Raw genomic sequence first — 15,344 nt, 5'->3', positions numbered from 1 at the left:
AACTAACGATTATTTTCATAATCGATTAGTTGGCCGATTATTGTTTCGATTAATCGGTTAATAACCTTAAAAAAAAAAAAAATGTGGCGTATAATTTATTTAATATGTAAAGTTTAAAAAAAAAGGCAATTTATTCTTAAATATCTCTATGCAGTGGTAAATATAAATAACCAACTATATGGTTAGGGAGCAAAATATCTAATCCACTCTGAGAATAACAGACAGAAGAGATATACTGTATATACTATTAGGAGGAGATACACTGTATAAACTGTTAGAGAAGAGATATACTGTACATACTATTAAAGGGTGAATCTGATAAATATTATCAGATTCAGAGATCAAATGTCTTCCTCCAAAAAAAAATTTAATTTTAAGAATGTTCTTTTGATTTTCTAATCGTTAGTGGGGTCAAGTCGACGTTCATTTTCAACCACAGTGACGGGAAAATTTGGAAATTGAAAACTTCTTGGTCAAAGGAATTTTCAGACAGTGTATGTGGTTTTCGTTCAGAAATTACATTCATTTTAGGCCCGGTTCACACAGGGGCGACTTGTCAGGCGACCTAGTCGCCTGACAAGTCGCCTCCCGTTCTGTACAATGGAACCGTTCTAATCGGAGCGACGCAAGTCGCTCCGACTTAGAAAAAGGTTCCTGTACTACTTTGGGGGCAACTTGCATAGACTTCTATGCAGAAGTCGTCTTGCAAGTCGCCCCGGCAGTCGTGTGAGGCGACATGTGAACCGGCACTTAAAAACAGAATGTTAAAAACAGAATGTTAAAAACAAGTAAAAATTTCAAACAACATTCTTTCATTCAGCGAATGTACAAAGACTTTTCGTCTGAATATTCTCGTCTGAAAATTGATCCTTGTGGCCAGAATAAGGCTTGCTACACACCTAGGCAGTTTGCTTTCAATCTGTTTCTGCAGTGCTTTTTGCTGTGCGTTTTGATTTTTGCGCACGTGATTTTGCGGCTAGTTACGTTTTTGCATTTGTTTTTGGCCAATTCGGTTAAAAAAAACTAAAATTAGCCCTTTATAGTACAAACAAAAAAAAAAAAAAAAAAGCAGATAATCACTACTGTTCATTTTTTTTTATTGTAGAACTGTGAAAGTAACATCAACAGTAGCGATTATTTGCTCTTTTTGTACTATAAAGGGCTCGTTTTAGTTTTTTTTTAACCCCATTATGTTACTGGCTGATTAATCGATTATGAAAATAGTAATCGATTAATTTCATAATCGATTAGTTGTCGATTAATCGATTAGTTGTTTCAGCCCTATCCTGGATTAATCATAACAATGCCCTAGAGGGCACAATGTCACATCGGCTGCTTTAAGGGATTAGTTAATTAGCTTATGTTAATTTATGTTTCTGGTTACAGTTGTATTGTTAGAGTAATATGAGCAGGAGGTAGGAACCTCCTCCTCAACTATATATAAGACTTGTATTTTGGTTCTAATAAACAGTCCATGTTCACCAACTAAACAAGTATCGCTCTTGTGAGCGGTTGGAATATCTGATATCTATATTCAGACTGGGAGGAAGCGGTATATGACGAAAGCACTCAAGTGGAGTGTGGGACGTTTCGTTACACAGGGCAATAACTTCTCCGCAGGATGTGGAAACCTTGCAAGAAGATCTGAAAAAATTAATGGGGTGGGCAACTACATGGCAAATGAGGTTCAACGTAGAAAAATGTAAAATGCATTTGGGTGGCAAAAATATGAATGCAATCTATAGACTGGGGGGAGAACCTCTGGGGGAATCTAGGATGGAAAAGGACCTGGGGGTCCTAGTAGATGATAGGCTCAGCAATGGCATGCATTAAAAAGGGGATTAACTCCAGAGATAAAACGATAATTCTCCCGCTCTAACTCGGACTCTGGTCCGGCTGCACCTGTAGTATGCTGTCCAGTTCTGGGCACCAATCCTTAGTAAGGATGTACTGGAAATGGAGCGAGTACAAAGAGGGGCAACAAAGCTAATAAAGGGTCTGGAAGATATTAGTTATGAGGAAAAGTTACGAGCACTGAACTTATTCTCTCTGGAGAAGAGACGCTTGAGAGAGGATATGATTTCAATATACAAATACCATACTGGTGACCCCACAATACGGATAAAACTTTTCCACGGAAGGGAGTTTAACAAGACTCGTGGCCACTCGTTAATATAAAAAAAAAAAAAAAAAAAAAAAAAAAAAAAAGAGGTTTAACCATAAACTAAGTAGAGGGTTCTTTACTGTAAGAGCGGCAAGGATGTGGAATTCCCTTCCACAGGCGGTGGTCTCAACGGGGAGCATCGACAGCTTCAGATAACTATTAGATAATCACCTGAATGACCACAACATACAGGGATATACAATGTAATACTGACATATAATCACACACATAGGTTGGACTTGATGGACTTGTCTTTTTTCAACCTCACCTACTATGTAATAAGCACAAGTCCTGATCCCTTCACACAAAAATCCCATATTGCTAGTATTACCACTTGTCGACTGCCTCATAGCAGATTTACTGCTACAGGGTGGCCACGCTGCACAGGATCCCGTATATATACGCGAACCTGCACTTCCGGGTATTGGCCGCGAGGGCGCGCCTTCCAGCGGCATGCTTCTGCTGGGATTTGACACAACAGAAGCTGATCAGTGGATCCCATAGACCCGATGTCCACCGGCACCCGCTGAAGGTTCAGTACACTGACAGAATGACAAGGCAGATCACCGTTCTGTCAGTACTGAAGGCATAGATCCTGTGTAACACCCTCTCCACCCCGCTGTCCTACTGCACTTGCCTGTGGGGGCTATGCAGTTTTACCGTCCACGCAGCCCGATGCAGTGGTCCTGGGGTTTGAAAACCATGCTATTCTTCCTTAGGGACACTGGGACGGATCAGAGCAGTCCTGACTGGTCAGCGCTGGCATGTGACTGCACTGACCAATTAGAACCACTCTGGTTTGTACGGTTAGGAGAATCGGGAAAGAGCAGAAGGTTGAGGTAGTGGAGCTTTTGGGGGAGGGGGAGGAGGAGCAGGTGGTCAGCTGTGTCACAGGCAGTAGAAAGGCCTGATAGTAAGAGCACTGAGCAGTGACCATTGGTTTTAGCAATGAGTAAATTGTTGAGTCAGTGAGTACTGCCATCAGACATTCCATGAAGGTAGTAACCTCACCCCAGAATATGTGAAGGCAATCACAGGACCATGTGGTATGGAAGAAGTCTGCTACAATACCACCACCTCTGAAGAATAGGGCAGTCACTTTAATTTTGAGCTTCTGAAGTTTAGATGGTGTATAATGCCCTGTACACACGGGCGGACTTTTTGGCAACAAAGGTCCGACAGTCTTTCCGACGGACTTTCGAATGAACGGACTTGCCTACACACGATCACACCAAAGTCCGACGGATACGTATGTGATGACGTACGACCGGACTAAAATAAGGACGTTCATAGCCAGTAGCCAATAGCTGCCCTAGCGTCGGTTTTCGTCCATCGCACTAGCATACAGATGAGCAGATTTTTCGATAGGAACTGGGTCCGGCGGAGTTCCGACGTAAAGATTTGAAACATGTTCCAAATCTAAAGTCCGTCAGATTTTCGACAGAAACAGTCCGATGAAGCCCACACACGGTCGGATTGTCCGCCGGATTCGGTCCGTCGGACCAGTCTGATCGAAAAGTCCGCTTGTGTATACAGGGCATAAGAGACCTGGTGAAACAATTGAAGCTGGATCACGGTATATATCTTGAGGAAATCACCAAAGTTATACATGTCACCTCAAATTCAGACCAGTCACACTGGTCATCTTATGGGAAGATGGTTCTCCACCTCTCCTTGGTCTTGTGGTATCTTTTAACAAAAGAATATTAAAGTGTTACTAAACCCACAACAGTAAAATTAGTCTGCACGGTATATGCAGTAAAGCATGCTTGTTGTACTCACTGCGGGGTTAATCCTCCACATTGTGCAAAAAGGCAGGTTTATCCTGTTCTCTCTGATCCTCCTTCCTCCACAGTCCCCAATCCATCTTGCTGATAGAACAGAGCCCTGGGAGTCACTCTGCACATGCTCAGTTTGGTGTGTATTGCTAGAGAGTTTTTTTTTTGGGGGGGGGGTGCATGTGATTAGCACAGGGCCAATCAGCACTGTCCAGACAGAGGGTCAGGGGTCCTGCAGCCTCATAGGATAATCAAAGAAGAATGAAAACTCCTCCTACAAGCTTTAACCACTTCAGCCCTGGAAGATTTGGCTGCTCAATGACCAGGCCATTTTTTGCGATTCGGCACTGCGTCGTTTTAACTGACAATTGCGCGTTCGTGCGACGTTGCACCCAAACAAAATTGACGTCCTTTTTTTTCCCACAAATAGAGCTTTCTTTTGGTGGTATTTGATAATTTCTGCGGTTTTTATTTTTTGCGCTATAAACAAAAAAAAGAGAGACAATTTTGAAAAGAACAATATTTTTTACTTTTTGCTATAATAAATATCCCCATTTTTTAAAAAAAAAAACTCATTTTTTTCTCAGTTTAGGCCGATATGTATTCTTCTACATATTTTTGGTAATAAAAATCGCAATAAGCGTATATTGATTGGTTTGCTCAAAAGTTGTGTCTAGAAAATAGGGGATAGATTTATAGCATTTTTATAATTTTTTAATTTTTACTAGTAATGGCGGCGATCTGCGATTTTTATCATGACTGCGACATTATGGTGGACACGTCAGACAATTTTGACACATTTTTAGGACCATTGGCATTTTTACAGTGATCAGTGCTATAAAAATGCATTGATTACTGTGAAAATATCACTGGCAGGGAAGGGATTACCACTAGGGGGCGATCAAGGAGTTAACTGTGTTCCCTCAGTGTGTTTCTAACTGTAGGGGGGAGGGGACTGACCTAGAGGAAATGACAGATTGTGGTTCCTAGCTATTAGGAACTCACGATCTGTCACTCCTCACACAACAAGGATTTGTGTGTTTACACACACACGTCCCTGTTCTGCCTCTCGTGCTTGCGATCGCTCGTGGCCGGCAGTCTTCGCGACCGTCGGCCATGAGCATCAGCACCCCCGCAGTGCAGCGGGCGTGTGTGCGCCTGCTATCCCGCTTAAAAGGAGCCGACGTATAGCTACGACTGCTCGCGGGATCGCGCCAACCTGCCTCAGTATAATGATGGCGGCTGGTCGGCAAGCGGTTAAAGAAGTGGTAAACTGCCAGCTTTTTTTTTAAACCTGCAAGGCAAAGTTATTATGTGTTGGTATGCATCGCATACTAGCACATTATGTGAAACTTACCTTAAAACAAAGCACTCCAGCGGCACGCTGTCACCACTGACTGGGCTTCCATCTTCACCCGGTCTTCCTTCCGGGTTGGCGGGCTCCGGGCCTTTGATTGGAAGAGTCGTGATGACATCATTCCCGTGCATGCTCACAGGAGCAGCTGTTTACGGCACAGGTATGCCGTTCCTTCAGAGCGCATGCACTGGTGACATCAACCGCCATCTTCACAAGTTAATATCTCCTAAATGGCGCATGTTTAGGAGTATTTACTGTACCTATAGGTAAGCCTTATTATAGGCTTGCCTATTAGGTAAAAATCAAGGGAGTTTACTCCCAGTTTAACCAGTGCTTGGCCAGACACTGACACTGATAGAAGTCATAAGACTGCTATATACTGCTGATGAGAAAAGATAACTAGCCGTTTATATTTATCATAATAATTGCATTTCCATGTTCTGTGTACTGGGGGGAGATCAGATATATGGAATGCAGGGTCCTGGGTTCAGTAACACTGTAGCCTCCCTGGCGGTTTTCCCGAGTGTGGCTCGGGGTTAAAATTCAGCACCATTAGCGGTAACCCCGAGCCACACTCGGGATTACATCTCAGGATCCTGGAGCGGTACACTTACCTTGTCCCCGGGATCCTGCGATGTCCCCCGCTGTGTCTGCGGGCTCCGTCCTCCTCCCGAAGCCTCTCCGTGCCAGGCTCCGTTCCCTGCGAGCGTCGCGACGCACGGGGGTGGAGCCTGGCGGCAAATTCAAAAAAAATGTAAAAATCATAACACATACAGTACTGTAATCTTACAGATTACAGTACTGTATGAAATTATTTCACATCCCTTTTGTCCCCAGTGCTTTGGCCCATGCCCTGCATGCAGTTTTATATGATATATACTGTTCTTTCTGCCTGGAAACTGGAGAATGTCCATAGCAACCAAAAAGTGTCCCTTTACATCAAAAGTGGCTTTAGACCAGCTAGAAAACAGCGATAGTAAATTAGAACACTTGCAGAATTGAGCGATAGTGAATCGTGGGGAAATTTATTTTATTATTATTTATTTATTTTTTTAATTATTTATTTTTATTTATTATATTAAAATTTATGTTTTTGTGTTTCAAACTTTATCATACCCGGGATATCTACTAGACTCTTGTTTGGACAGATTTAAGTGTGTTATTGTTAAGAATTACAGACCTACAATATAAAACGCCAAATTTCCATGCAAAATAATTGTACCGCTTTTAGCACCTAAAATCCGAAATAATCATACCGCCAGGGAGGTTAAGCGCTTCAGCCCTGGAAGATTTTACTCCCATCCTGACCAGAGCATTTTTGCGATATGGCGGCACTGCGTCACTTTAACTGACAATTTCGCGGTCGTGCGACGTTGTACCCAAACAAAATTGACGTCCTTTTTTTCCCACAAATAGAGATTTCTTTTGGTGGCATTTGATCATCTTTGCGGTTTTTATTTTTTGCGCTATAAACAAAAAAAGAGCGACAATTTCGAAAAAAACACAATGGGGGTTATTTACGAAAGGCAAATCCACTTTGCACTACAAGTGCACTGTGAAGTGCAGTCGCTGTAAATCTGAGGGGAAGAGCTGAAATGAGGGGAAGCTCTGCTGTTTTTATCATCCAATCATGTGCAAGCTAAAATGCTGTTTTTTATTTTCCTTGCATGTCCCTCTCAGATCTACAGCAATGGCACTTCCAAGTGCACTTGCAGTGCAAAGTGGATTTGCTTTTCGTAAATAACCCCCAATATTTTTTACTTTTTGTTATAATAAATATCCCCATTTTTTTTTAAAAAAAGCACATTTTTTTTCTCAGTTTAGGCTGATACGTATTCTTCTACATATTTTTGGTAATAAAAATCGCAATAAGCGTATATTGATTGGTTTGTGCAAAAGTTATAGCGTCTACAAAATAGGGGATAGATTTATAGCATTTTTATAAATTTTATTATTATTATTATTTTTTACTAGTAATGGTGGTGATCTACAATTTTTATCGTGACTGCGACATTATGGGGGACACATCAGACAATTTTGACACATTTTTTGGGACCATTGGCATTAATACAGCGATCAGTGCTATAAAAATGCATTGATTACTGTAAAAATGTCACTGGCAGTGAAGGGTTTAACACTAGGGGGCGATCAAGGGGTTAACTGTGTTCCCTGGGAGGTGTTCTAACTGAAGGGGGGAGGGGACTGACTAGGGGTGATGACAGATCGCTGTTCATACTTTGTATGAACAGACAATCAGTCTCTTCTTCCCTCAGAGAACCGGGATCTAAACACAGAGATCCCGGTTCTTGCCTTGTTACGAGCGATCGCGGGAGCCTGGCGATCTCGATGACTGCCGGGCTCCCGCGATCGCTTGTAACATGAGCGACGTAACATGACGGCGATTCGCCTGCCCGTGCCATTTTGCCGCAGTACAACTGCGGCAGCTGGTTGGCAAGCGGTTAACAAAAGACACTTACCAGCCACCCAGGCCAGTTCTTCGCCCTTCTGGTCCTTGATGCCGCCATCTTGGGTATGGGAAGCCGGCTGTGACTTTCGGGTGTTTCACAGCCAGCTCCCCACTGTGCATGCAATGGTGGTTGGGGGGGGGGGGACCATCTTTCCTTGGCCTTGTGGTTTTTTAAGAGGAACTTTGGTCCTTTTTAAAAAAAATGATACAAATAACTGCAGCTACTGACTTTTAACAAAAGACGCTTACCAGTCCAGGGATCCAGTACCCCACCCGTGTCGGTTCTTCGCCATGCTTCAGGTTCCCTGGTGATGCCACCTTGGATGTGGAAAGCCTGGCTGTGACTTCCTGGTGTTTCACAGCTGGCTCCCCACTGCACATGTGTGAGATGTGCTAGGCTTTCTGAATGGTCCCGCAGCCTCCTGGGACCTGTGACATATCCCAGGAGGTTGTGGATGGTGCTGCAAGAAATGGGTACATTTCCTAGACTGAGCCGGCATCCCAGTTTAGGATATAGATGGTGACCCTGGATGATGCCTAATAAAGGTGGGTCCGTCTTTTTGGAGAGAAAAGCAGAAGAAGGTATTGTCATGGGGATTACTGATGGGTTATAAACAACACAAATACATTTTATTTCAAGAAGATAATTTTGGTACTACTTGATGATGCAAGATAGTTCCCCCCCTAAATAGACATCTACACTTCACAAGCCTATTCCTCCGATTTGGAAACATTTCATTAAGCTAATCTACTTAATAAGCAACGTTCATTTATAGAAGCACTTAATGTTTTAATTGCTTTTTAGAATGGATGCCTTCCCTACCTATTTTTTTCCCGGCGCGTACTAATTATTTGTAGATGGAGTGGAGCAGTTGGGTTTAATGAAAGTGTTTTCAGTCATTAGTTTTTAAACATTTTTATGTTAGTTAACATTGAAAGATTTTAACATCTATTTGCATCGTAATAATTACAGCCTATATCCTTTCCATGGCCATTAAGCACTGTGATTACACTGTAGCTAAAATCAGCTTTTCTACATTTCTGGAGATTTTCAGGAAAAATAAGGCTTTGCTCGCACCAAACAAAACTGAGCTCCAGGCAGATAAAAGGGCTTCCTTCACACTAGGGGCGGAAAAACCCTGCAGTGGAGCTGCGCTTTTACCAACCACTCCCCTCTAGCAGAAGAGGCAGCAGCCAGGAGTGTACACATGCTGTGGCCGGGATGCTTCGCTTTGCGGCCACGGCAGGAATTATACCCCCTGGGCGCGACCCGTTCTTGAAAATAGGACCAATATATGCACCATGCACATGGTCGCGTTGTGCTAGTGCGGGTTCAAGGGGTTCTAAAGGCAGAACATTTTTTACCTTAATGCATTCTATGCATTAAGGTAAAACACCTTCTGGGTGCGGCTCTCCAACCCCACAGCCCCATCTCGATCCAGGGATGGGCATAAGAGCAGCGGCTTTCCTGGTTTTCTCCCTCCTCATTGGCTCACAGAGCAGCAGGAGCCAATGGCTGTCAATCACAGCTAGTGAGCCAATGAGGAAAGAGTGGGGACGGGGCCGAGCTAGTCACAGGCGTGTGCGGCTCAGGAGCGAGCCTGCTGAAGTGCCTCCATTGTAAGAGGCTTGCTACTGGGGGCATTTGGCAAGAGGGAGGAGCCAGGACTGCTGACAGGGGACCAAAAAAAGAAGAGGATCCGGGCTGCTCTGTGCAAAACCATTGCACAGAGCAGGTAAGTATAACATGTTTGTAATTTTAAAAAAAAAAATCACAACCTTTACAGCTTCGGAAGATTTACTCCCCTTCTTGACCAGGCCATTTTTTGTGATACAGCACTGCGTTACTTTAACTGACAATTGCGTGGTTGCGCGACGCTGTACCCAAATGAAATGTATATCCTGTTTTTCCACAAATAGAGCTTTCTTTTGGTGGTATTTAATCACCTCTGTGTTTTTTTATTTTTTGCGCTATAAACAAAAAAAGACCGCCAATTATGAAAAAAAAAAACAAAACAATATTTTTTACTTTCTGCTATAAAACGCATCCAATAAAAAAACAGCAAAAATCTAATTTCTTCATCAATTTAGGCCAATATGTATTCTGCTACATATTTTTGGTAAAAAATCCTGGGGCAGCCCTGCATAGAAACCAATCAGCTTCCAGGTTTTATTGTTAACCATCACCTGCCACCAGATGCAGCTTGTCACTTGCCACTGTTACCTATCACCCGTCACCCAGATGCTGTATGTTACTTGCCACCCTCTCCTGCCACCCAGATGCAACGTGTCACTTGCCACTGTCACTTGCCACCCATATACAGCTTGTCACTACTTACACTACCTCTGACAGCCTCTCCCGACGCTTGAGTGGGTAAACTTCCACATGCGGGCAGCAGTGAGAGATGATGTAACTATCTCTCTGTTCACCTGTGACTGCAGCTTCGTCAAGAGCATCCTTCGCGGCCCTGCTGTCGGGGCAGAACAGCGGTGATGCAAGGCGGGCTGTGAGAAATGATGTCATCTCTCTGCTGCACTGCTGACAGAGATTGGCAGAGACTGCAGCGAGCGCCGCGCGGGGACAGGTGGAGGAGGTCTGACCAATATCGGTAGGTTTCTCGCCGATACCGATAATTTGAAAAATGTGAATATCGGCCCCCAAGAATCGGCCGCTCCGATAATTGGTCGACCCCTACTCTAAATGTCCTTCCATATTAACCTTCATGCACACAGGAGTGCAAAAGCAGAAAAAAAACCATCCCCTGTGCATTCAAGAGAGGAGCTTTTGGGCAAAAAAATACTCAAAAGGGCTTAATAATGCGACGCAAACCACCACATCACATTGCTGCCGTGGTGAATAGAAATGTTACTCATGACATTTCAATAAAGTTCTGTGAAAAAAGAAAACTCTGCGATGCACTGGGGTCAGCGTATTAGCTAATTGTCTCCCAGCACATACCAGACGCCGTGCATTTGTGTTCGCTGGTATACTAATGTTTATTACTAATTAAGTAAAATTGACCATTTCCGTTTTCCAGGATGAACTCAGGACAGAGGCCAGAAGAAAGAACCTCCTGATCCTTATTATGCATTACCTTATGCAGGAAGGGTGAGTACAGAATACAGAGTACTATATTCTTATATGTTTGGCAAAACTCCCATCTTGGTGTATTTTACAGACCTGGACTAGTTGTCTGGTGAGTCTAATGCCGCGTACACACGGGCGGACTTTTCGACGGACTTTCTGAATTGCCTACACACGATCAACCAATATCCAACGGATTCGTACGTGATGACGTACGACCGGACTAAAGCAAGGAAGTTCATAGCCAGTAGCCAATAGCTGCCCTAGCATCGGTTTTTGTCCGTCGGACTAGCATACAGACGAGCGGATTTTTCAATCGGACTCGAGTCCGTCGGAAAGATTTGAAACATGTTTCATTTCTAGGTCCGTCGAACTTTTGGGAAAAAAAAAGTCCACTGGAGCCCACACACGATCGAATTATCCGACGGACTCCGGTCCGCCGGACCAAGTCTGCGATAAAGTCTGCTCGTGTGTACGCAGCATTACATTTCCAGAAGTAGTGCTTTGACAAGATCCCCCACTTTCTTCCAAAACAGGGACGCGGGGGGTGGTGCATTTGTAACATGTTACATGTTACACCTTGAATCTGGTGTAACATGGTACAAAAAGTGAACTTATCCTTTAATCTTTTTGTTATTCCTAACAATGAACTTCTGTTAGTTTGGCCATAGATCATACAATTTTCTTTCTTTCAACCATGGGTCAAAGGAAAGAAAATAGCTTAATTCCCCAATCAAATGCAGTCAGCGTTGATGGGGGAATCCTTCCCGCTGCACCATTGTTTTCTGACAGTGGAAGGTTTCCTCGCCGTCAGAATACAGTGATTACTGCTGCTGGATATAGCAGTCGGCAGTATTCATACAAAAAAACAACAGGTTGGTTGTACTAAAGTCGATCTATTGACAACCAGCCTGTGTCTTTTTTTTTTTTAAACAATTACTGCTGCCGGCTATAGCCTGCCCATAGATGGGGTGAAATTCAGTCGGTTCAGCAGGAATCACACAGCAGGAGAGATCCCCCCCCATCAACACTGACTGTGTTGATGGCAGAATTGAGCTGTTTTCTTTCCTTCAATTTGTGGTTGAAGGAAAGAAAATTGCATAATCTTTGACCACCCTAATGCCCTGTACACACGGTCGGATTTTCCGATGGAAAATGTGTGATAGGACCTTGTTGTCGGAAATTCCGACCGTGTGTGGACTCCATCACACATTTTCCATAGGAATTTCCGACACACAAAGCTTGAGAGCTTGCTATAAAATTTTCCGACAACAAAATCCGTTGTCGGAATTTCCGATCGTGTGTACACAAATCCGACGCACAAAGTGCCACGCATGCTCAGAATTAATTAAGAGATTAAGCCCCATTTATAGTCCTGACGTATGTGTTTTACGTCACCGCGTTCAGAACGATGGGATTTTCCGACAACTTTGTGTGACTGTGTATGCAAGACAAGTTTGAGCCAACATCCGTCGGAAAAAATCCATGGATTTTGTTGTCGAATGTCCGATCAATGTCTGACCGTGTGTACGGGGCATAAAAGAATTTCAATCCATCTATGACCGGCTTTATTTTTAACATATCACATATCACAGCTTGTTTGGCTGTACTTCTCCTGTAGATCAGTTCATTGTGCCCTCCTGTGACCTATTTTCAGCTGCCAGTGGGCTGAAGCCCGCTGTCGGCTGACATCACATAGCCGGTCCAGGCTTGGGAAAGATGGCAACCATATGGTTGGGATCCGTCCACATGCCTGGACTGACATCCGGCTCAGTCTCTCAGTGAGCTGCTAAGAGCCTGAACCGGCCGCTCCCGCCCCCTCCACAGCCCAGCGATCAAGTGAGCATGGGGAGTCACCCATTGTGACCTAACAGTCACCAGCACTCTGCTCAGGGAGCTCTGTGAACCAAGTGATCAGCGGTGTTTGATCGCTCGGCTTAGAGCTGGTGGGGGACAGATGCAGCATTGGATCGATGCTGCATCCACCTAGGCAAGTATAATTCTAAAATAAAAAAATTCCTATACTTCTCTTTTAAAGTAATCACTATTGGTAGGAATTTGCAGATATAATTAAGGATATACCACATCCCTTAAACATATAGTCAATTTGTTGTCAAATGGACTTTGGAGGTATTCAAGGATTACAACTAAAACAAATACAGCTTAAAAGTGCTCCAATATATCAAACAACCTCCCTCATTAGCCTATAATCAGTACTTGCCATGATTCTAATCAAATTTGAGGCTCCATAACCCCTTTTTGAAAAACTCCTATATTTGCATGGTGACTGTTAGGGCCCTTTCACACAAAAACCTGATCAGAAGGTCCATACATTCCTATGGTTAGGTGTGTGTAAACAGACTTGTGTTTGTTCACACCCACCTACCTCTGGGTCCAATTCGGTCAGCTAAAAAAAAAATAGAAGGGGATCCGTCCTTTTCTGTTTGAGTGAATCAGATCGGAGGGCAGTCAGGTGTAAATGGACAACGGAGTTTCTTTACTCCCTTCCATCCGTAGAGCAGAGCGGGGGCCTGCAGAAACTGAGCGGACACAGACCTGTCATCCTCCGTGAGCTGATCCCCTGCTCATCAGAACAGACTCCGCCCAGTGTGAAAGGGGCCTTGTGGGGATTCACAAAATTCCTCTACATGTTTTACAGGTAACTCATTTCCTCAGGAGGATGGGAGAAGGATAATCTGTATAGAATAGCATACACAAAGTCAGCAAACCAGAAATTGGAACAATTACAAGTATACATTTAAAGGAAACTACATATTATACTTTTATTTTACCTTAGTTTTACCAAGCAAGAAGTCAGCGATGCTGGCCTTCATAGGTATGTGCAGCCTATTGCATTAGGGTGTGCACCCCAAAGCTCAAGCACACATGCATGTGCGTGTGTGTCTACATGTATATGGCCCCGGTACATTAATCTCTCTGCTGTCACAGTGAAAGAGAAGTGCGTAAGTAAATGGAGTAAGAGGGAGATTTTTCTCATCTCCCTGCCGGCACACAGAGCGATAATGCTTATATGCACTAGGTGATTAGGGTGTGCCCAGGCACCCCCGGCACACTATGTGCGCACGCCTGTGCTGGCCTTCCATTTGGGGGTGAGCTCAAGGGCACATCAAGGAGAGAGACTGACTTAAGGAGAAGAGGGGGAAGGAAGGACCAATTAGGACAACAAACTGGGGGAGATTTACTCAAACTGGAGAGTGCATATCTGTTGCAGCTCTGCATAGAAACCAATCAGCTTCCAGTTTTTATTGTCAAGGCATAATTGAACAAGCTGAAGTTAGAAGCTGATTGGCTACAATGCACAGCTGCACAAGATTCTGTGTGCTCCTGTTTTAGTAAATCTCACCCATTGTGTGCATAAATGAGCGATGAGAAAAGGCATTCTATTCATAGGGCCTATCCTATAGTGGCCTGCAGTTAAGGAGCTATGGTGGTAATTGGCACAAATCACAACCCACCTGCTGGTCAACCACAGCAATATACAACCGGACTATGCCCGCTCTTTCCGCCTACCTCCTCCATAAAAAGCTGTACGATCTCTTCTATGATTGAAAAAACATTTGTGCAAACAAAATAATAGTACAGCTTCTGTGAATGGAAGAGGGGGCAGATAGGCCAGGCATAGTTGGTACTCTACATGAGTGCCTGCAAAGGCTCCCTCAGCTGTTGTCGCACCACAAGATTATGATGGCAGGGGTGGGTGGGCATCAGGGGATGATACTTGCAATCAATGTGAGGTGTTTTTTGCACTGCTGTCTCCTGGTTTAATAGAAATCGTCCTCCCCCCGTCACTGTAATCTTCCAGTCTTCCAGTTACTGTTTTTTTTTCCTTCTGGTAAACTTAGGTTCTAAGAATATTTAGATAGAGATGGACATTTACTTCTAAATTTTGTGTAGATTGCCTTTGACTTGAAGTCTGGTTGTTATACTTTTTATTGCAGTTATGTGGACACAGCAAACACTCTGGAACAAGAAGCCAAAATAAGTATGAGACGCTTTAACGTCTGTGATAACATTGATCTGGAGACCATTTTAATGGAATATGAGAGCTATTATTTTGTTAAATTCCAGAAGTACCCAAAGATTACTAAGAAGACATCTGATGATGGTATGTTGTAGAGATGAATTTTAAAGGGTACTTTGTATTTAGATTTTTATACCTTTGGGGGCACACTATGGGGGTTATTTACTAAAGGCAAATTTACTTTGCACTACAAGTGCACTGCAAGTGCACTTGAAAGTGCACTTTCAAGTGCAGTCTCTGTAGATCCGAGGGGGACATGCAAGGAGAATAAAAAACAGTATTTTAGCTTGCACATGATTGGTTGATAAAATCAGCAGAGCTTCCCCTCATTTCAGATCTACCCCTCAGATTTACAGCGACTGCACTTCCAAGTGCACTTGTAGTGCAAAGTGGATTTGCCTTTTGTAAATAACCCCCCATGAGTTAAGTTGAAGGAGCTGCATGACATCTC

General features: G+C 43.6%; 1 protein-coding gene across 2 annotated transcripts in view; it reads left to right on the top strand.

Moving 5' to 3' along the window:
- The window catches only part of KATNAL2 (katanin catalytic subunit A1 like 2), an 80,779-nt gene that overhangs the window by 18,918 nt on the left and 46,517 nt on the right, over positions 1-15,344 (top strand). For both annotated transcript variants that reach the window (XM_073619428.1, XM_073619421.1), the window contains exons 2-3: positions 10,805-10,875; positions 14,811-14,977. In XM_073619428.1, the coding sequence (XP_073475529.1) occupies positions 10,805-10,875; positions 14,811-14,977 (238 nt within the window). The remainder of the gene's footprint in view (positions 1-10,804; positions 10,876-14,810; positions 14,978-15,344) is intronic.

The sequence above is a fragment of the Aquarana catesbeiana genome, linkage group LG01 (assembly GCF_042186555.1).
Source record: "Aquarana catesbeiana isolate 2022-GZ linkage group LG01, ASM4218655v1, whole genome shotgun sequence".
Taxonomy (NCBI): domain Eukaryota; kingdom Metazoa; phylum Chordata; class Amphibia; order Anura; family Ranidae; genus Aquarana; species Aquarana catesbeiana.
Note: the sequence above shows the minus strand (reverse complement) of the source record. Positions and strands in the feature narration are given on the sequence as shown.